At 58.8% G+C, this 21,908-nt stretch overlaps 1 protein-coding gene across 1 annotated transcript; it reads left to right on the forward strand.

Annotated features, from left to right (window-relative positions):
* Positions 1 to 2,016: 2,016 nt before the first annotated feature.
* Positions 2,017 to 19,807, forward strand: LMNA (lamin A/C). The gene is made up of 12 exons (XM_072829931.1): positions 2,017 to 2,591; positions 12,374 to 12,530; positions 14,628 to 14,753; positions 14,982 to 15,152; positions 15,265 to 15,390; positions 15,902 to 16,122; positions 16,222 to 16,447; positions 16,825 to 16,932; positions 17,047 to 17,166; positions 17,554 to 17,643; positions 18,340 to 18,609; positions 18,892 to 19,807. The coding sequence occupies exons 1-12, from the start codon at positions 2,236 to 2,238 to the stop codon at positions 18,916 to 18,918; spliced, it is 1,998 nt and encodes a 665-aa protein (XP_072686032.1). The 5' UTR covers positions 2,017 to 2,235; the 3' UTR covers positions 18,919 to 19,807.
* Positions 19,808 to 21,908: the final 2,101 nt, after the last annotated feature.

A 21,908-nucleotide genomic window follows, 5' to 3' on the forward strand; every position in this document is an offset into this window, starting at 1 on the left:
TAAGGGAGGGGGGACCCTTTGGAAAGAGAGGAGAGTGAAATTTGGGGTAAGGTCCCCCATCCTTTCTCCAAAGATGGGGAGGTCTGGGGTAGGAAGGGTTAAGTGTGGTTTTGCTTCCCCAGCTGGGAAGGGAAGCCAGGCCTGTCTGGGACTGGGTGGGGTTTGGCTGGGGGGGAGATGGTGGAAGGGGGAGAGGGGGCCGCAGGGGGGGTGCTCAGTGCCAGGGGTCTGAGGCAGTGGGAACAGCATGAGCCCTGTCCCTCACGTTTCACTGGCTAACCAACCCACCCCGCCTGCCTCTGCTCCTAGTTTGGAGAACAGAAGAGGGAGAAGCAGAACAAGACTTTTTGTTTTGTCTGGGAAGCTGAGAGAGTGCCACGCCCTGGGGGAGAGGGCTGCAGGAAGGGGGAAGCCATACCCTGGGTCCCTCACTTGGATGCATCCTGGACACTCACCACAATACACACCCACAGAGATGAGAATCCAAGCATCCCCTCCTCGGTTCCCCTCCATAAATACTCAGAGTCCCTGTCTTAACCCCACTCCAACCTCTGTGGACTCCAAGGCTTGGCTCCAGAACCCAGGAAAGAAGACCTATCCCACTCTGCTTCCCTTCAGTATTACAGAAACCCTGACATCCTGGAGCTGTAGGCGTTTGCAACATAATTTAATTTTCTGGATTCTTTACCAGAGAATAAGCTGTGGGAGGCACAGGGGCAGGACATAAAAGCACGTGGGTTCTGGAGCCTCCGCCTGCCACCTCCTAGAAAGGATGAGATGGCCCGTGGGGCCAGGGCCAGGATTATGGGGGGCCAGTAGAAGACAAACCAGAGGAGTCCTTGGTAAGGGCTGAGGATAGAGGCTCCAGAGCCTGGGGTGGGGAAACCTGGGGATCTGGGTGATCCAGTGGCAAAGCAGACCTGGTCAGAGAGGGATGCAGAGATGAGTGCAGGGCTGGCCTTTGCAGCCAGGAAGGTTGTGGGGTCTTTGCTGTCCCAGCCCCCCTAGTACTGCCTTTCTGGTTGAAACCAGGACAGAGACCCACCACTGGCTGTCCAGCCCCTGCCATGCTCCCCCTTCCAGGCCCCTCTGGGAACCACAAGAATCTGGGACCTGGTGTCCTGGCAACGTGATGAATGCACGCACAGCTCTGGTATCTGTTTTAAATTATCCATTAAAATAAGTACAGTCCTGGAAAAAAAAAATAAGTACAGTCTTGGAGTTGGCAGGGTGGGATAGAAGGAGTAGAAAGGGGAGGAACCAAGGCAGCCTCTTTTTCCAGTTGCTTGAGTCTGAAGGAAGGGGGCAAGGGATGGGGTGAGTGCCTGGGTCCCACTCTTGGCTTTCTGTGGGGGCATGTAGCTTGGCACTTGGGCCTAAGACCCAGTGCTTGGTTTTGAAGGGCGAAGTTGGAACAGAAGACAGGAAAAGAGGGACCTCAAACTTCTGGTCCCTGCCCCAAAACCGAGGGCTAAAGGAACTCAGGACCCAGAAACTCCCTGCAGCCTGGCTCCCCAGGGAGCCCAGGCATTCCTTCCCCACCCCACCCTGGCACACAGAGATGCTGCTTTGAATGGGCTGCCCACATGTGGAGGGGGGCAGGGGTGACTCACTATTACTATGGGAAGGAGAGGGGGAGCCAGCGGTGGAAGGAGAGTGAGTCACCCCGATGGGCACCAGCCTCAGCCCTCCCCCACCTTTCCTGGATCTGCCGGCCTGGCGCTTTCTCTCTTCCTCCTGCCCTTTGCCCACCCACCCGCACCCTTTGGCTCGGCCTTCTTCTACACAGGAAGGCCCGAGTCCGAGGGGACAAGCGTCGGGGCTGGACCGGGAGCCCGGAGCAGGCGGAATCCAGGAGGGAGAAGCCCCAGGCCCGGCGGGTGCGCAGGGCGGGGTGGAGCCCCACTCAAGCCGCCGCCCCGCGGGGCTCGCCCTTCCCCACCGCCCCCTCGCCTCCCGCTGCGGACGTGCGCGGCCCCTTTAAGAGCGGCGGCCCCTCCTCCCACTCCCTAGACCTATTAGAGCCGCTGCCCCGCGTCGGTGACTCAGAGTGTCCGCGGGAGCGCCGCAGCCACAGCCGCGCACCCAGATCCCGAGGTCCGACAGCGCCCGACCCAGACCCCTCGCCTGCCAGGAGCCCGCCGACAGCCCGCCGGCCCGCGCGCTCCCACCCCGAGCGGTCTCTGCCCTCTCCGGGACCTCTGCCCCGCGGGCAGCCCTGCCACCCTGCCGGCCATGGAGACCCCGTCCCAGCGGCGCGCCACCCGTAGCGGGGCGCAGGCCAGCTCCACCCCGCTGTCGCCCACCCGCATCACCCGGCTGCAGGAGAAGGAGGACCTGCAGGAGCTCAATGACCGCCTGGCGGTCTACATCGACCGTGTGCGCTCTCTGGAGACGGAGAACGCGGGGCTGCGCCTTCGCATCACCGAGTCGGAGGAGGTGGTCAGCCGCGAGGTGTCCGGGATCAAGGCCGCCTACGAGGCCGAGCTCGGGGATGCCCGTAAGACCCTCGACTCGGTGGCCAAGGAGCGCGCCCGCCTGCAGCTGGAGCTGAGCAAAGTGCGGGAGGAGTTCAAGGAGCTCAAAGCGCGGTGAGTGCGCCCAGGTGGTGGCGCGGGGTGGGACCGGAGAGGGTGGGCGGACAGTCGCCCTGGTCCCACAGCAGCCGGCCCATAACTCGGCCTTCCAGTCCCCTCCCTCCCCGGAACTGCCCCAGCGGGTGACTGGCAGTGCCAAGGGAAACTGTCAAGACAGGACCGAGAAGGGAGGGGTCTCTGGGAGAGGGTGGTGGATATAGGGAACGGTGGGGTCATCGGGGCCATGCAAGGACTGATGGTAGGCCCACAGTCTGTCTGGGTGGGGGCTGCCAGCCCTTTGGAGCTGAAGGCAGGGGCCTGGGCAGAGGACGGCTGGCCCTGCTAAGTTCAAGAAATCTGGACACTCAGGACACATTGAAATGGGTGAAATGGTCCTGTTAAAACTTTCTTGGCTGACTTGGCAGTGTGCCAACTTTGCCCAGACTGTCTCTGGACGCATAAGCACCCATGCTGGCGGGCGTTCAGTGGTGCTGGAGAGAGGTTACCAAGGCAGGGACGTGGAGGGGACCTCCTTGGCACAACTCTTTCCAGGATTCTAAGAGTTGGGAAGCTCTCCCTCACTACTTGCAGGTCTGGGACCTTTCCTGGGCTCTGACAGGCCCTCTAAACAGCTTGAGGAGCTCCGCTCCCCCGCAGCTCCCACAGCCCTTGGCCTTCTTGGCCCAGGAATGCAGGAGAGGGAGGGAGACCGAGGGCAGAGGCTCCCGGCTCAGGCTCAGGAAGTTGTGTTATACCCAGGTCTGGTGCACCCCCTTGGCCCTCTGCTTGGTGTCTTGGACATTGGGGGCTGCTTCTCCTGGCCTGTCTGCTTGGGGTGAACCACTTTCATTTCCTGGCCAAATCTGAATAATCTTTGCTGTGGCCCATCCACTCAGCCACTGAAGGTTTTTTGATCTTCGCCTTATGAAACTGCTGGAATAGGTGACATATTTGAAATCCAGCCGTTGGCCGCTTGAGGCCCCTCCTACCTCACCCATCCCAGCCCCACCCTACCCCACCCTACTTGACTCCACCCTCCTTTCTAAAAAGGCCTCTGGATCCTGGAAGTTCAGGCCCTCTTTTCCTGGCCCCTGAAAATTTGTTTTCCTCTTCTCTGTTACCTCTTTCTCTATGAACACCCAAGCCAGAGAGCACTAGGGTGTTTGAGATCCCTGGGACAGGAGGCCCCGTGGCTTGATGTCCCCTCATTCCCCCCCTTTCAATCTTCTTCTCCAAACTCTTGCTCTCCTGGGAGCCTCTATGTGTCCAGTGAGCTTTCTGCCCTTCACCGGCCAGGCCCCTGGCCCGGTGGGCGTGGGTACCCATCCCCTTGGGAAGAGTAGGTGGAGACAGTACACACAGACAGGCTGACTTTTTGGAGACACCATGGAAGGAGATCACTCCCGTCTTTTTGCAGTAGTGATAGGAACAACTGAGCTAGCAGGACAGACAGGAGGCAAGATGGGGGCGGGGGCAGAGAATCTATGTCAAATTAGTCTGCTCAGTGACCAAATCCCCCCACTGCTGATTCCTGTGACGAGCTTTCTCAGCAGGTCTTTCTTTGGGGAGGACATTGATCGGAAAACGGGATGAGTAGACTCTGCGATCTCTGGCTAGCCCCACCACGCCAGGTTGTCTGTCTCTGCCTCTGGCCCAGTGCAGCTGTCCAGGCCTGGGCCGCCAGGCGGGTATGTGCGCACGTGGGGCAGGGGCGGGGGTGGTGTGTGTGTGGACTGGTTATATTTAGCCATCTGCCTCTTTCTTCCCCTGTGATCCTGGCTGGGGAGGCTGGGCTTCTGGGAGAGGGGGTGGGTCTGCACACCTGGATCTCAGGCTGCTGGGAGGCAGGGTAGAGACAAAGGGGACTTCAACTGGGGTGTGGGTCCCCTTCCGTGTCTCCAGTGGGAGGCCCCAGGATGGGCTGCTGCTTTTTATGTCTGCTGTGCTCAAGGTGAAGCAGAGAAGAGGAAAATGAAGAACTTGGGAAAGGAAGAAAAGCATTGTCGTAACTCCTCACACTAAAGCCTAGAGAGAAGGTGTCCTCTGGTTTAATGTTTAATTAGAGCTCAGAGTTCAGGGCTGGGCTTCTGGTTGGGATGCAGAACTGTCTATGAGATCCCTGTGGCAATCCCCGGCCCAGCCTGGTACCTTGACTACACCCAGGGCTTTCGGGCGCCCTCTCATTGGGCTGGGTTATAGGCTCCACGCAGAACCCCCCCCCCCCCCCAGTACCCATACACACGTTCAGTCTATTCCAGAGTCTGAAGCATTTGGACCCTAAGTGTGAAAACAAGGAGCAGTAAACACCAGGAAAGCCCCACCCCCACCCCCACCCAGGGTCCAGGCTTAGAGCTAGGCCCCATCCCAAGCATGACAGCTGGATGGATGATTCAGATGCTGCCCCCTCCTTTCCACCCTAGTGGCTTTACAAGAGACAGCAGGACATAGGGTGGAGACAGCAGATGTCTTAAAGGGAGGGTTGGGGGCCTGACTGCCTGCATCTTCTCCCCCTCTCCCCACTGCATCCCGGGAGGCTTTCCTGCCTCCTTCCTTAGGACCTCCTTCCTTAGTCAACCCCCCCACAATGGGCAGTGTGCAGCAAGTGGTTCAGAGCCAAGTCTGTTACCAGGCCGCTGTATAGGGCTGAGGTCTGTGCCTTCCCGTGTGGAAGTGGTAGAGGAAAGCTGAGTCAGAAGTGGGGAGATCCTAGACCCACAAAGCAGAAGCTCCTCTTCCCCCCGGACGAACCTGGGTGCTCGATAACTTCCTGTATTGTCGGCCTTGTGCAGCCCCAGTGGGGACCGGCAGGGAAGCGTAGGCCCAGGTTCATCCCAATGCTCACTGGGACAGGAACAGCAAAGGCCAGAGAGGTGCAGAGGCTGGTCCTGTGTCACACAGCAAGAACGTGACAGGTCAGGACTTGAGCACAGGCTTCTGATGTCCAGCTGCGTGCCTGTCCCACTAAGCCTTCCTTTTCCAGCTTAGAGGACAGGTTGGAGGGTCCTAAGGGTGGGGTTGGGTGGCCAAAGCTCATTCCTCAGTCTACTCTGAGACCAGTGGGACCAGTGATGCCTTGGTGGTCTGTTGTCCTGCCAGGATCTGTTGACACCCATCTTTACCATACCCTGTACCTGGAAAGGCCCAAGACCCTGCCAGGCAGTGGATCATAAGACAGCTCTGGAAGGCTGGGGATTTGGTCTTGAGGCTGCCATGGGACTTGTAGGACGTGTCTACCTCTGAAGGAAGCTGTGTCCTTTGGCAGAGACATAAGGGGAACAGGGCTGGAGGCCTCTGAGGATACCTGGCCCCCTGTCCTCACCTGAGGGAGCCCCTGGTGTGCTCTCTGCTGCCACCCCCAACCCTGATGTCTACACCCTGATTCCAAGGTAGCTAAGGCATAGCTGAACTCAGGGACTGAGCACTACTTGAGCCAGTAATTCCTGATCAGCCTCCCAACTGCTTTCCCGTGATGAGTGCCCGAGTGCCCATGGCTGGTACTTCCCCTGGCTTCCATTCTGAGACTTACCCTTGCATAGGATATGCCCATCAGCCCCAGTCCTGCCGTCCCTGTCCCCCCTGGGATTCAGTAGTTCAGTGTTAGGGCTGAAGCCAGGGACAGCTGGGGGGACAACTGGTAGCCGATGCCTTCCCCTCCCCCAGCCTCCCTCCCTGGCAGCTCCTGCCTGGGTCCGGCTCAGGGGCCTAGCCCTGGGGTAGTTCGGCTAGCTCCCACCCCCTGGAGCCCCACTGCACTGAAAGTGACTCAGGCCAAGTCCAATATTCTTGGAAATATCTGGAGAGAGGTTGGAGGGTCTCCTAATCCTTAGGTGGTCCACCAGCAGAATGACAGATAGTACGAGTATGGGCCTTCATGTCCTCAGTTCTAGTCTTGGTCCTGCTGCCACATTGCTGTGTGACCTTGAGCAAATCACCTTCCTTCTCTGGAGTTTCCTAGCCAAGAAATAAAGGGGTTAGAGCAGAAGATCTCCAGAGATCCCCCAGGTTCCAAAATAGTACAGTGATGCCCAAAGGGAGAAAACAGTCCTCTTAAAATACCAAGCTGTATATGTTCAAATCAAATACACTTAATGTGAACATAATTAATAGCCAATGCTGTTCTCAGTAGAAATATTTCCCACAAACTGGGGTATGAAAAGCATAGACACACTCCCCTATTTCTCAAAGAAATTTTGTGAGAGCAGTTTATGCTTTGTTTTTATTGCTGGTAAGAAAGGGCACTTCGCTGTCATATGTCTCCCTTCAGGACAGCAGCAAGGGCCGTGTTCTCCAGAAGGACACGCTAAGTGCCACGGGCCCCATGTTTGGGTGGCAGGGACACCCCGGGAAAGGCGAACAGCCAACCAGGCTTACACCCATGTTTACAGTCCAAGAGGTGTGGCTGACCTTGGGCCACCCACCCACTCCCCTTCCTGCACCCACTCTGGCCCCACCCCTCCTGAGGCCAGGCTGGGAGGAGGTCTTAGAAGGGGACAGAGTTTGGGAAGGGGGGGCAGGGAGGGGGTGCTCCCTGTCCCTCTGTGGGAAAGGAAGCCAGGATTAATTCTGGCTGGGATCCCAGGCCCCACAGAGGAGCTGAGTCATGGTAGAGGGCCGAGTGGAGAGTGGACAGGAGACCCTGCGCTGGCTTGGTCAGAGAAGGAAAGGCTTGGGGTGGCCTTTCCTTGAGAACTACTGGGGGTGCTCTTGCTGAGTGGCAGCAGGAGGGAGGAGGGCGGGACTATCATGGAGGACAAGTGGAAGGGACAGAACACGTGTGCCTTGAGGGCTGGGTCAGAAAAGCTGGAGACCTTCCTCTCAAGGGGCCGTTTCTTTTTTTTTTTTTTTTTTTTTTTTAATTTTTATTTATTTATGATAGAGAGAGAGAGAGAGAGAGGCAGAGACACAGGCAGAGGGAGAAGCAGGCTCCATGCACTCCATGCACCGGGAGCCTGATGTGGGATTCGATCCCGGGTCTCCAGGATCGTGCCCTGGGCCAAAGGCAGGCGCCAAACCGCTGCGCCACCCAGGGATCCCAAGGGGCCCAGTTTCTGAGCAGTGGAGAGGATGGGGGTTTCCAAGGCCCCCCTCCTCCTGAAGCTCTGAGCTGGCACCTCTGAGGCCTGGAGGGAGCTTCCAGCTTCCTAGGCTGGAGCTGGAATGCAGTGGGACCAGAACCCCTTAGGTCCTCCCACTTCCTTTGCTGATCTTGGGGTGTGGCTCCCACCCCTTCTTGCTGTCCTGGGGTTAATAAGCATAAGCCAGCAGATGGAGGGTTAATGCATCCTGAAGAAGGGACTTCTGAGTCAGCTTCTTGTGGGGATCCCCTGAATGCCCCTCCCTTTGGCGGGTGGCCTCCCTCCCCCTCCTTCTAGGACATCCTATCTCTTCCTAAGCTACCCCCCCCCCCTCCCCTGCTCCAGGCCCCTACTTCTTTTGGTCCATCCCCAGGCCTCAACCCTGCACTGTCTTGACATCTCAGGCGTGGCTTCTAGAGAGCTAGGCCAAGAAGAAGGAAAGTGGAGTTGGCAGGGACCTTGAGAGAGCAGTTGGTTAGGAAGCCGGCTGCCTGTTGTCCAGGACCCCAGGGCCCAGCCCCTGGCTATGGCTCCTCCTGCGTTGTTGTCTGTACAATGCCACGTTGATACACCAAGCAGCTGTGACTCAAATCTGGCCCCCTGCCAGACCCAGCGCCTCTGCCAGGGTTGCGTCTGAACATGTCCACAGGCTTCCCGGCTCTCTTCTCGGCACCAGCTCCTCCACCCCAACCCTCCCTCTGCCTTTGTCTCTGAGGAGGACAGCTGGCTCTGGATGGGGATCTGAGGGCCCGAACCCCAGGCCTGTGTGCTGGTGGCATGCCCCAGCAAGGCAGGTGGAAGCAGAGCCTCCACTGTGCTGGGTGCGGGTGAGGGTGTCTGTCCTGAGGGGCCTGCCTGGCGCTCCAGCTGGAAGGTGCTCAGAACCTCAGGGGGCAGGGCTTGGAGAAGGCTCCAGGGCTTCACAGTGCAGGCAAGAACACGCATTCCCCTCGGCTCTTCTCTTGAAGGTCTCTTTGCAGTGAGGGACCGGTCCTCAAGCGCCACATGTCCCTCTCTTCCTACATTCTGCCCTTACCAGAAAGTGGTGGCAGTCCCACAGACCAGCCAAGAAACCAAGTAGTAGTTCCTTCTTGGAGTGGAGAACATCCAAGCCCATGGCTGCGCACGCGGTTGTGGGAGTGTTTGGGTGGTGTCACTCCTAGAACGGGGAAGCAGAGGTGGACACGTCTCCCAGGCTTGCTTTCTGGGTGCTGGGGTGCCACCCTCTGTGCGCCCACCCTCAGCACCCACCACTCCCACCAGCCCTCTTCCTCCCTGCCCAGTGTGCACCATGCCATTTCGGTGCTCTGTTCCTTTCTCCTGTGAGTGTCCTCAGGTGATCCGTGGGGCAAGCCTTCCCTGGTCCAGGCCTTGGTTTCCCCGGCTGTGAAAGTGCAGGGGTGGCCCAGGAAGAGGCCCAACCAGAAGCCTGGAGCCAGGGAACTCCTAGCCTGCCGGCATTCCAGGCACAGACAGGAAAAGCCCCAGACCTGAGTGGACAGTGCATAAGCCACCAGGTGAAAACTACAGGAGAGCATGCTTGGGAGGTGGGGACAGGTCCCCAGGGCAGGTCTGGGGTGGGGCAACCCAGGGGAGTGGACTTGGATGGAGGGTGGGGGAGGATAGACTGCAGGGGAAGAGCTGCCCCAACAAAGGGAGGGGTGGCTACAGGAGCGTCCCTCACTGGCAGAAAGTCAGCTTTGCCAGGGTCTGGAGTCAGGGGCTAGAGTTGGGAAGGAGAGGGAAGAGCTGTGGCCAAGCTGGAGGGCAGGGACTCCGTGGGGCCCACGCAGCCTGCCCTGCCCTTCCCTGCCACAGGGGGCGCCCTTCCCTGTGGAGCTCAAAGACCCTGATCTCCCCTCCCCTCCTTCCCCTCCTGTCCTGAGGTGGCCCAGCCATGGGGAACTCTGTGTGCCGGTGAGGCTGAGGGGCTGAGACGGGGCAGGAGGGACTGGGAGGGAGCCCCTGCGGGGCTGGGCCTGCTCCCCCAGGCCCCTGTGGCCCTCTTCCCCTCCCCCTGCTTCTTGTGAGGATGGCCAAAGGTCTGTCCCCCGGGTGTCTCCCTCAGCCTGTGGAGGAGGAAATGAGGGCGCAAGTTGCCCCTAGCAACAGGCCCCAAACAGGCCTGGGCAGCCTGGCTTCCATATCTGGCGTCCAGGCTGGGCTGAGGAGGGTGACTCAGAGGGCGGGCCAGCACCTGGCTTGATGCCCACCCAGCCCCTCTGCTGCCCCCGAGGCCCGGCCTGCAGTGGCCCTGGAGCCAGCCTTCCCTGTCCCACGGCATCCGTGCGGCAGACCCCCAGCTCCCTGCACCCTGCCCTCCCCTCCCCTCTCTGTCCCCCCTCAATGGGATCTGCCAGCCGTGGGAAGCGTCAGAAACAGGATGCCCAGCCCTGCTTCCCTCATGAGGCCACTGGGATGCAGCCACTCCCGTGCTTGAGGAACCTGGACATGAGGGCTTGGGCAGGACGTGGGCAAAATGGGGGTCTCCCCTGTGAGTGCTAGAGGATTTCCCAACCCCTACCCGGGTATTGTCTGCCTGAGGATGAGTCATCTGCAGCCCTGTTCCCGCCCTTCTCAGCTCCCGCAGGCCCCAGTCGCCCTGGCACCTGAGGTGATGACCGCCTGGCCAGGGTTGGCTTGGGGTCCCTGCTGGGTCTGAAGACCCCACATGGGGGCCTAGTCCTAGGCCGACAAGCCAAGGGCAGAGGAAGGAGGGGCACTGGGCTCTGCACCACACCACCCCCCAGCCATCTTGGGGTGTGCGTGTGGCTCCCTGGCCACAACTCCTGAGGGCTGAGTCATGAGCCTGTGGGTGATAGTGGCTTCTTCCCCACAGATGGGAGCTCCTCAGCCTCAGTGAGAAAACCACCAGGGCCCTCCCCAGCTCCTCTGTGCTGGCGGTTTCCCTGCTGTGGCCTCCTGGAGGGAAAGGCACGGAGCCCCCATGTTGCTTTGGAGGCTGGGCCAAGGGGCAGGGCCCTTCTGGCCACTCTGCTACCGGTTTGCTACCGGCCCCTGGACGTGACTCTCTGTGCCTCAGTGTCCCTGGTCACATGGTGCTGGCGCCTATTAGGCCACTACACAGACCAAGTGAGTGAGCACTAACATTCAGAGCAGGGCCCGCTGCATAATTGTGCCATGGGACTGTTGCCATTGAGTGGTTATGGTCACTGTCCTTCTCAACACCACCCCCTCAGGGAGGCTGACAGACCGGGTGCTGACAGGGCAGGGGCGCCATGGCAGGGAGGCCTTCTGCTTCCCCAGCCTGAGGAGGGCAATGCAGGGGAGGGTGGGGTCCCTGGGCCACCACTGCCTCATACTGGCCCTTACTTCCAACCCAGGCCCCTCAGTATCCTGAGTAAGGGAGGAGCTGAGCTGCCCCCCTGTGAGCTCCTTCCAGCTTGCGGGCAGGGGCAGCAGGAAGGGCATAGGCCTCCAGGGCGGAGAGGCCTCTGCGGAGCAGGCCTGACGCCCTGGAGCCGGCCCAAGGAGCCGGTGTCTGCTGTGTGGCTTCACTTTACTGGCGGTTTCTTCTTCATTCCTCCCCTTGCAGCTGGCTCAGCTTCGGAAAAGTTTTGAAGTCATGGAAAGTTGGGGCTGTGCTCCCAGTCAGGGGCTGGGCCGGATGGCAGCCAAAACCTGAGCTGGGTTTTGACTTTATTTTTAGCTTTTCTGGCTGAGACGGAGGAGGGGAGACATCCTCCAGTTCTGGAAGGGCCTCTTTTTTTCGAGGGAGACAGACACTGTTGCGTCAAAGGGCTTGTTCTGAGGTGTGGCCAGTGGCTTGGTGGGGGAGCCCCCTCCATGTCTCCAAGGGGCCTTCCCCTACCCAGCTGGGTATCTTCGTGTCTCCCTTGTGGTGGAGCCCGCTGGAGACCTGGTGACTCCCGTTTGGAAAGTCCTGAGCTGTGGCAAGAGTTTATTTGGCTATTTGGCTAAAGCTCTCCCCGGTTTGAGGAATAGGGAGGCTTGAGGCTGTAGTCTAGATGGACCTGGAGGCTCAGAGTAGGGCTGAGCATTCTCTCAAGTTCTGAGAAGGCCTGGAGGGGGCAGCTGGAACCCCTGTGCTTGGCCTCGGTCAGGGGACCCAGACTGAGTCTGAGAAATGGAAGGGTCGGTACCATACCTGCCTGTCCTCATCACTGAGTTTTAACCACAGAGCCCCCAGTGTGTACAAGGGGCCAGGAGAGCCTCAACCTGAGATGCTAGAGGGATGCATGGACCCCAAGGGCTGGGAGACTGGCTGTCCCGTCCCTGCAGGGAGGGAAGCCTGGTTGAATGGAAGGTAGGCGGAGTCAGGGAAGAGAAGGTTAAGGTCCAGTGTGGGTAGGGGCAAGAGACAAAGGTGGCCCTGTCTCTTTGGGAAGGAATGGGAGGAGAGAGAGGGAAAAGCATTCATCTCCTGGGATTGCGCTTTGCCCTTGGCCCCAGGCACGTTCCTGAGCACTGAGTCATGGGAAGGGTGGAGAAGCAGGAAGGGGGTTTGGGGGATCTTGGGGGAGGTGGGAGGCCAGCCCCAGAGTCAGGCAGATGCAAACAAACCAAGAGCAAGGGTGCCCTCTCCTGGCACTTTGAGGGATGGGCAAGCCAGGCCCCCACAGTGGGGGGTGGAGAGGGCAGAGGAACTCCTGGGACCGAATTGCAGTCTTTCCCTGGGAGTCCTGACCCTCCTTGGAGACACAGACTCCTCTTCAACTCACTCTCTCCTTGCTTCCTTAGCAATACCAAGAAGGAGGGCGACCTGATGGCCGCCCAGGCCCGGCTCAAGGACCTGGAGGCTCTGCTCAACTCCAAGGAGGCCGCCCTGAGCACTGCGCTCAGCGAGAAGCGCACGCTGGAGGGCGAACTCCATGACCTGCGGGGCCAGGTGACCAAGGTGAGGCCTCCCACCAGACCAGTGCAGGCCGCCCTAGTCACCCTTGCAGTCCATTTGGTCTCCTGGTACCTGTCTGTCCTGCCCCATGGACATGGCATCAGAGCCATTCCCCTGCGTGGACACCAGTTCCCCCACCTGCCCTTATCGCATCCCCTCTCTACTCTGATGCATCTGGCATAGTGGATTTAAAATAGTCCACAGCCAGGCACCCAGCCTGTTCAGTCGGTAGAGTTTGGGGTCGTGAATTGGAGCCCCATGATGGGCGTAGAGGTTCCGTTAATAAATTTAATAGTCCACAGCCCCTTCCATTGAACTTTACAAGGAAGTGTGCCTGGCCCCAGATCCCTCCTGGTTTGGCCGTCCCATAGGAGAGCTGTGGTCCCTCTGGAAGATAGAGCCTGAAGTTGGGAGTGGATGGTTAATCACATACGGGACACATGTTCTTAATGCTTGGCTGGGATACAGTTGTCTCTGCCTTCAAGGTACTTTGCTGTCCGTCCTGTCCTTTTGTCTCATGATCCAGGCTCGGGACAGACTCCAAGTGGGGCTGCTCCCACTTCTGCAGCCTCATATGCTCCAAGCAGAGTCAGTTGCTAACTCCTATCATGGGCTCTGTCTCTCTCGAGCCCTGACCCCATAGGGCATGGGACAGACCAGAGATCCCAGCAGGTTGGTGACAAAACCAGGTCTTCCCAGGTGTGCTGGCCAGCCAGGGCTTTCTGAGACCAAAGGCGAGGAAAGGTGCTCTGCTGCTCAAACTTCAGAGACCTTTCTGTGGCAGACCAGGGGATCTCTGTTAATAGTCCAGTGGAGGGATACCAGGGTGGCTCAACAGTTGGGCACCTGCCTTCAGCTCAGGTCATGATCCTGGGATCCAGGATCAAGTCCCACATCAGGCTCCCTGTTAGGAGCCTGCTTCTCCCTATGCCTGTGTCTCTGCCTCTCTCTCTCTCAGTCTGTGTCTCTCATGAATAAATAAATAAATCTTTAAAAAAAAAAGTCTAGGGATCCCTGGGTGGCGCAGCGGTTTGGCGCCTGCCTTTGGCCCAGGGCGCGATCCTGGAGACCCAGGATCGAATCCCACATCGGGCTCCCAGTGCATGGAGCCTGCTTCTCCCTCTGCCTGTGTCTCTGCCTCTCTCTCTCTGTGACTATCATAAATAAATAAATAAAAATTAAAAAAAAAAAAAGTCTAGCTGGGCCTTCCCATGCTGGCCCCTCCCATCTCACCACCCCTGGGCCCTGCTGGCTCTGGCAGTGCTGATCCTTCTGAGGACCCCGCAGGGCACAGGATACCTTCACACCTCTGGGCCTTGACACAGGCTCTTCTCCCCACATCCCTAGGTACACTTTGGTTTCTCGCCTCATGTTCCTCTACTTGGAACACACCTCCTTCAGAGCACCTCCCTGTGTTGTGCCAGAGAGGGATGGTGCCACCTTTCTTTTCTGAACCCAGTACCTGCCCAGAGTGGTTTCCATGAGTGAGGAGTCTCCGTGACCTCAGTGACAGCTGAGGCTCCTGTTCCCCGGACCTGTTTGTTTGTTTGTTTGTTTGTTTCTTTCTTTTTTTTTTTTTTTTTTTAATTTTAAAAGATTGTATTTATTTACTCATGAGACACACAGAGATAGAGAGAGAGAGAGAGAGAGAGAAAGAGGCAGAGACACAAGGCAGAGGGAGAAGCAGGCTCCAGGCAGGGAGCGGAACATGGGACTCCATCCCGGGTCTCCAGGATCGATCACACCCTGGGCCAAAGATGGCGCTAAACCACTGAGCCACCCGGGCTGCCCCCTTTTTTTTTTTTTTTTTTTTTTTTTAAGATTTTATTTATTCATTCATGAGAGACAGAGAGAGAAAGAGAGAAGCAGAGGGAGAAGCAGGCTCTATGCAAGGATCCCGATGTGGGACTCGATCCCGGGACTCCAGGATCACGCCCTGGGCTGAAGGCAGGCACCAAACTACTCAGCCACCCAGGGATCCCCATCCAGACCTGTTTCTATGTGCATAAAGGGTTGTGCTAGAAACAGCTGCTCTCAGCTTCCTCAAAGCTCTGGTGGTTCCATGGCCCTGCTCCTTGACCTCTGCCCCATTCCTCTCAGCTCGAGGCAGCCCTGGGTGAAGCAAAGAAGCAACTCCAGGATGAGATGCTGCGGCGGGTGGATGCTGAGAACAGGCTGCAGACCCTGAAGGAGGAGCTGGACTTCCAGAAGAACATCTACAGTGAGGTAGGGACTGTGCTCTTGAGGCCAGAGGTGTGGGGCTGGGTCTCAGCCAGGTGCAGGGCTCTCCCGCCCCGCTGCCCTGCACTAGTGGATGGGGCAGGGGGACATGTCCAGTCCCCATGTTAAGGGGGGTGATCCACTCAGCCGTAGGATGGGGCAGGGGGCTTGGCCACCCAGACCTCATCCTCCAAGGACTAGTCCTGACCTTGGCTCTGTCTCCACCCACCCCAGGAGCTGCGTGAGACCAAGCGCCGCCACGAGACCCGGCTGGTGGAGATTGACAATGGTAAGCAGCGTGAGTTTGAAAGCCGGCTGGCGGACGCCCTGCAGGAGCTGCGGGCCCAGCATGAGGACCAGGTGGAGCAATATAAGAAGGAACTGGAGAAGACCTACTCTGCCAAGGTGCTTGGTGCCTCCCCTTGCCCCGGCCCCCAGCAGCCCTGGCCCTGCCCACCCTGGGCGAGGGGTCCCCTCTCAGGCCCCAGCAGCCTTATCCCTGTGTTCTCCCCCAAAGCTGGATAACGCCAGGCAGTCAGCTGAGAGGAACAGCAACCTGGTGGGGGCCGCGCATGAGGAGCTCCAACAGTCCCGCATCCGCATCGACAGCCTCTCGGCCCAACTCAGCCAGCTGCAAAAGCAGGTGTGCCCCTCCCCACCCCTTCCCTCCTGAGCTAAGGGTGAGGCTGGATGTAGTGCAAGTCCCCAGGAGGGAGAGGAGGGGGCAGGTGAGAGGCCAACCATGTCCCAGGACCTTGGACTGGGGGAGGAGCCTAGGATTCAGTCAGGTAACCTGGCCGTTGTGCCAGGACCACTTCCTGTTTGACCTGCATGACCTGTATTCCTCAGAACCTTGCTCTTCCCAGTTGAGAATGGAGGCCTTTCTTACCTTCTGCGTGGCTTGGTGAGTGCTTTTAAAGCACCTGTTCTGACCAGCTGTGCATTTGTGACCAGAGGAAGCAGGTTCCAGCCTCAGTATCAGAGATTTCAGTTAGATTCAGGGAAAGGCTTCCTGGCTGCCAGCCACACCATGAGAGAGCCCCTGGCAGGCTCTGGCTTGGGCAAAAGAGCCTGGGGAGAGTGGTGAGAGGGGCCCACCTTTGGCCCCTCCTCCTGGTCCCTGGGAGCTCACTGAGCCTGGCTCCCTCACCCAGCTGGCAGCCAAGGAGGCAAAGCTGCGGGACCTGGAGGACTCACTAGCCCGTGAGCGTGACACCAGCCGGCGGCTGCTGGCCGATAAGGAAAGGGAGATGGCGGAGATGCGGGCGAGGATGCAGCAGCAGCTGGACGAGTACCAGGAGCTGCTGGACATCAAGTTGGCCCTGGATATGGAGATCCATGCCTACCGCAAGCTCCTGGAGGGCGAGGAGGAAAGGTGGGTCGGGGAGGAGCTGGGGGGGGGGGTGGTGCCAGCCAGCGCCGCCCATGGCCCATGGCCCACCTTGACAAGGCCCCTCTGTGTCCCCCTTGCCAGGCTGCGACTATCCCCCAGCCCCACCTCGCAGCGCAGCCGTGGCCGCGCCTCCTCCCACTCATCGCAGACGCAGGGCACGGGCAGCATCACCAAGAAGCGCAAACTGGAGTCTTCCGAGAGTCGCAGCAGCAGCTTCTCCCAGCACGCTCGTACCAGCGGGCGCGTGGCTGTGGAGGAGGTGGATGAGGAGGGCAAGTTTGTGCGGCTGCGGAACAAGTCCAGTGAGGTAGGCGCCCCAGGTCCGGGAGGGAGAAAACCCGAAGGGAAAGGATGGCGTTTGGACAGAGGGTGTCCCTCCCAGTGGCAGACCAGGGCCAGTGTGTCCCTCCACACTCAGGGGTGACTCCACGTCTCCCCCCTGGCACTGAGACCAAGCGAGCTGTCCAACCCCTCTGAGTGTCCATGTCCTCACCTGTGGGATGGATGTAAACAACAGTCCCTCGGTCCTTGGGTTGTGGGATATTGAGAGTGTTGAGTGTGCCCAGTAGCGCCTGAGTGTCCATAGACTGCGGTGTTATCCTTGATGGGCCTAGCCCATGAGCGAGATTGGCCTGGGAGACTGAAGAAGCCTCCCCCACTGTCCCCTCCCTTCCTTGCTGGCAGGACCAGTCCATGGGCAATTGGCAGATCAAGCGCCAGAATGGAGATGACCCCTTGCTGACCTATCGCTTCCCACCAAAGTTCACCCTGAAGGCTGGGCAGGTGGTGACGGTGAGTGGCAGGAGTCCTCACATGGTACCCTGGGGTGGCCAGAGGTGAGGAGAAGGGATGGGTCCAAGCATGGGCATGCTGAACTGAGCAGCCTTCTCTAAACTGCCTCCCTAGATCTGGGCTGCAGGAGCTGGGGCCACCCATAGTCCCCCTACTGACTTGGTATGGAAGGCGCAGAACACTTGGGGCTGCGGAAACAGCCTGCGCACGGCTCTCATCAACTCCACTGGGGAAGTGAGTATGCTGCAGGCTGGCCTCTGTCTGGACAGGGCTCCCCCTGGGCCAAACTGGGAGCCAGCAGCACCGAACCCCAGGGAGCCGGTTCCAGGCCACTGTGTCCTGACTCCCTCTGCTGCAACCCCAGGCCCCAAGTGCTCCCCTCACTGGTCATCAAACCCAAAGATGCCTCCCCAATGGGGCATGAGGGGTGGAAGGTAGATAGCAGGGATTGGATCCTTAAAGGCAGGACCACACTCCTACCCGGGAGTCTGACGATGTCCCTCCTTTGCCCCAGTGCTACAGACGGCAGACCACAGGTGGTCAGTGTGAGTGGTGGTACTGTATACCCCTCCCCCAGCTTTCATCCCCTAACCCCTGGGTCTGGGCCCATGTCCCTGGCAGGAGGTGGCCATGCGCAAGCTGGTGCGCTCCGTGACCGTGGTCGAGGACGATGAGGATGAGGATGGAGATGACCTGCTCCATCACCACCATGTGAGTGGCAGCCGCCGCTGAGGCCGAGCCCACACTGGGGCACCCAGCCAGGCCTCCCCTTGCCAAAAATCTTTTCATTAAAGAATGTTTTGGAACTTCATGCGCTGCCCTGGCTTTTCTTCTGTCCTCCCTGTATCTTGAACAGGGAGCCCAGGTGTCTGGGTGCCCTAGGCTGGTAAGGATGGGAGTGGGAACTTCCTGATGCCATGGAGCACTCTCTTTGGAGCAGTGGACAGGGTCTGGATTTGTCTCTTGGAGAGGGGACGGGAGGACAGATGTGGGGCGCCCAGCCCTGCCTCTCCCCCCCATTCCTGTCAGACGCATTTCCTTTCTCATCTCTTCCCCATTTCTGTTGCATGTGCTGTTCTCATTTCTCCTGTCTGTTCCTGCAAGAATGTACCCTTCCCACCTCCCGCGCCCCACTTATTTTGCATGCTTGCTGCTCTACGAGCTTGCTCACTCTCCTCTCCCTCTTCAGCTTTGAGGGTCTGGGACAGAGCCCAGCCACAGCTCCAGTCCCCTTTCCCCAAGTCTTCCTGACCCTCTGCCCTCCCAGGTCATCCCCTCCTCCCGGGGCTGGGGCCCTCCATCTGGGGCCTGGAGCACAGAACCCCGCCGTCCTGCCTGGTGGCGGTGTGAGCAGGAGTACAGAGCCGGGGCTGGGCCATCCCGCCTGAGCCTTGTCTTCCTTCTCAGGGCTCCCACTGCAGCAGCTCGGGGGACCCCGCCGAGTACAACCTGCGCTCGCGCACCGTGCTGTGCGGGACTTGCGGGCAGCCTGCAGACAAGGCTTCCGCCAGCAGCTCGGGAGCCCAGGTGGGCGGATCCATCTCCTCTGGCTCTTCCGCCTCCAGTGTCACAGTCACCCGCAGCTACCGCAGTGTGGGGGGCAGTGGGGGTGGCAGCTTCGGGGACAGCCTGGTCACCCGCTCCTACCTCCTGGGCAGCTCCAGCCCCCGAACCCAGGTGAGTTGTCCCTGTGCCTCTGCACCTGCAAGCAGAGGACCCTGGTCCTTGAGGGTTAGGATGAGGGAGCCCTGTGGGGGGGGGAGGCCTTCTCTCCCGCAACCCGGGGGAGTGGGAGCCTCCTCCCCTCAGCCCAAGGTCCTAGGCAGTCGCTTCTGCATCCTGCCCCTCCTGTCTGAGCCCCAGACTAGAGGGCAGGGGCGGGGCTGGGGGGCTGGGGAGGGCCAGGGGCCTAGCCCTGCTGTTCACATCTCTCCTCCCCCACTCCTATCTCTCTCTCAGAGCCCCCAGAACTGCAGCATCATGTGATCTGGGACCTGCCAGGCCGGGTGAGGGTGGAGGCTGCCTGCCTCCTTTCTGCCTCACGCCCACCCTGCCCACACCGGCCCAGCACCTCATGGGAGGGGCTTGAAGCCAAAGAAAATACCCCTTTGGTTTTTTTCTTCCATGTTTTGTTTTTTTTCTAAGAGAAGTTATTTTCTACAGTGGTTTTATACTGAAGGAAAAACACAAGCAAAAAAAAAAAAAAAAGCATCTATGTCAATCTCCCCTGCTTTTGGGAAACTCCACATCTGCCTTAAAACCAAAGAAAGCTTCCTCCAGAAGCCAAGGGAAAGGGATGCTCCTACAGAACCTAGTTTCTGCTTCTCTGCTGCTCCCGTCTGCCACCCCCACCCTGGGGACCCAGTGAACATGGTGCCTGAGAGGCAGCTCTGGAGTCCTCCCAGCCAGCCTCTGAGGGGGGCGTTGGGCCAGCCCCCACCCCCACCCCCCCGCCCCCGTTCTACTACACCTGGCTGAGGCTCCTCTGCCTGCCCCACCCCCACCCCACCCCTGCCCTCAGCCCCGGGGTGACTAGTCCTGCCAGGTACCAGCTATGCTTGCTTTTTCTGTATTTTATTTAGACAAGAGATGGGAATGAGGTGGGAGAGGGGGGAAGAGAGGTTCTTTCAGGCTGCCTCACCTGGAAGCTGGAAGCCTGGGCTCTGCTCAGTCACTGGAGGTCAAGGTCAAGTGGGTGTAGGGTAGAATGGAGAGGGAGGGTAGTAGACAGGGTGGGAGCCGGCTGTGGAAGAGGAAGGTGAGAAGAGGTAGAGGGTGTGTGTCCGTGGTTTTGGCAAACACTAAAGTCCCTGGCCTCCCCATTTCCCATCTGCATTCCCTTTCTCCCCCCAGATCAATACACTAGTTATTTCTATCCCTGGCTGCCTTGGTATCTGTCTTTGTCAGTGGGCGTCACCGTGTGCCCTGAGGGCCAGACACATACACATACAACCCTCACATGCTCACCCTCGTCTTCGTGCACACTGCTGCCCGGCCTCGCCCTTGCTCTGGGGGAGGTTAGCTGAAGCCCCCCACTGCCCGTGCACTTCAGACACATATCCAGGTTTTCTGGTGGCTGATGCAGAGCAACTTGGGCATAAGCAGTGCCTGGTCCTGTGGAAGGCCCTTGGAGAGGTCGATTTCTTCAACCTGCCAGCACCCACCTGAGCCCTGACCACCTTCTCTCCATGGGGCCCTGGGGTCAGCTCTAACTCTGAGGCATAAGACAGGGATGGGAATGCGGCCTGAGGGCAGTGTTGTGTCAGGACCCCGGCAAGTGAGCAGGAAGGACAGTGGAGGGGCTGGCCAGGATAGAAGGAAAGCAGCAGGACTTACCTGCAAGTGAGCAGTTGGTGTCCCTTGCTCGGGGGAAGGGAAACAAACGTGTGGTGACAGAGCAGGAGCCTGGCGGGGGCGGGGGTGGGGGTTGAGGGGGTGGTCAGAGGGGTTCCTGAGCTCTGGCAAGCAGTCTGGCTCTGGCCCTTCGTGGATTGCACAGCATCTCCGCCCTCTTCCATTCCACCCTGGTAGTCTTGAGACGTCCTGTCTCCTTTGCCCCTGGGAGTGGGGGCCCTGAGCTAGCTGCCAGGCCCACGCAGTGGCAGGTGGCCAGGATCCCAGGGCTCTGGCTGCAACCCCCGCCCCTGTGACATCACGCTCCCCCTGAACAAAAGGTAGCGTTGCTCAAGTATAAGTTTATGCTCCCTGGGGAAGGAGAGTCAGCCGCAGTGAATAGTCGGTGAGAAAGAGCATGTCTGCGATGATGAAGACACCACTGTGAGGGAGGGGACAAGCCCTCCCAGGTCCCCTGGAAACCCTGGCCCCTGTGGGCTGCATCCCTGGGAGAAGGGATGCTGGGGGTGGGTGTGTGAGTTTGAGGAAGCCGCCCCTGCTCAGGTAGGCGGCTCCTGAGGAGGACCGCCCTTTCCACCAGGTGAAGGCTCCAGGGGCCGGCCTGTGCACTTCCCGAGCCGGGCACCTGAGGGCGCCAGAGCGCCGCCCGGGCGGGGACCCGGGGGCCAAGGCGGCTGCGCGGGATCTCCCGCAGCAGGTGCCTCCGGGCGCATACCTGTCACTGCGCAGCCGCAGCAGCGCAGCCCCTCCCCCCCGGAAAGCCATAGACTTTATTTATTTTTTTAAAGATTTGATTTAGTTAGTTGACAAAAAGAGAGAACGTGAACAAGCAGTGGGTGCGGCAGAGGGGGAGAGAGAAGCAGACCCCGCTGAGCAGGGAGTCCTTTCAGGGCTGGGTCCCAGGACCCTGGGATCATAACTTGAGCCCAAGGCAGTCGCTCCACTGACTGAGCTACCCAGGCGCCCTCAAAGAGATTATTTTTAAAATGTTTTGTGTCAGATTGTAACACTCTGTTAAAACTGAAAATGTATAAAAGTAGAAAGAAGGGGGGGGGGAGTCATCCCTTTTCAATCACCCAGAGGCAACCCACAGATGGATTTCTTTCTAGATGTTTTTCCCTGAACACATACTTTACATAGTTAGGGTCTCACTGTAGTTTAAATTCTGATTCTGCTTTTCACAGTTAACATGCATGGGCACTTTCCACTGTTATTTCTAAGTTTATAATCATTATCTTGGGCAGCTCGGGTGGCTCAGTGGTTTATCACCGCCTTCAGTCCGGGGTCTGATCCTGGAGACCCGGGATCGAGTCCCATGTCGGGCTCTCTGCATGGAGCCTGCTTCTCCCTCTGCCTGTGTCTCTGCCCCCCTCCCCCCCGTGTGTCTCTCATTAATAAATAAATAAAATCTTTTAAAAAATAAATAAACATTATCTTTAAATAACATTCTTTTCCTGTTGGTTCATAAAAGCTATACTTGGCCATTCCAGAGAAGGTAGGAAAGTGGAAAGGAAGCCACTTTCCTTATCTGCACTTCCACTGCTGCAGGATGACCACCATCAACATTACGGGGGGACGCCTTCAAATATTTTGTATAGTTTTGGATTTTCAAATATGTACGT

This window comes from Canis lupus, chromosome 6 (assembly GCF_048164855.1).
Source record: "Canis lupus baileyi chromosome 6, mCanLup2.hap1, whole genome shotgun sequence".
Lineage (NCBI taxonomy): Eukaryota > Metazoa > Chordata > Mammalia > Carnivora > Canidae > Canis > Canis lupus.

What these genes read in the sequence shown, in the direction of transcription:
- LMNA (XM_072829931.1), top strand. Translation starts at nt 2,236, where the DNA reads ATGGAGACCCCGTCCCAGCGGCGCGCCACCCGTAGCGGGGCGCAGGCC. An exon ending in TGCGGAACAAGTCCAGTGAG is followed by an intron (nt 16,448 to 16,824) that starts GTAGGCGCCCCA and finishes CCTTGCTGGCAG; the next exon opens with GACCAGTCCATGGGCAATTG. An exon ending in TCATCAACTCCACTGGGGAA is followed by an intron (nt 17,167 to 17,553) that starts GTGAGTATGCTG and finishes TGTCCCTGGCAG; the next exon opens with GAGGTGGCCATGCGCAAGCT.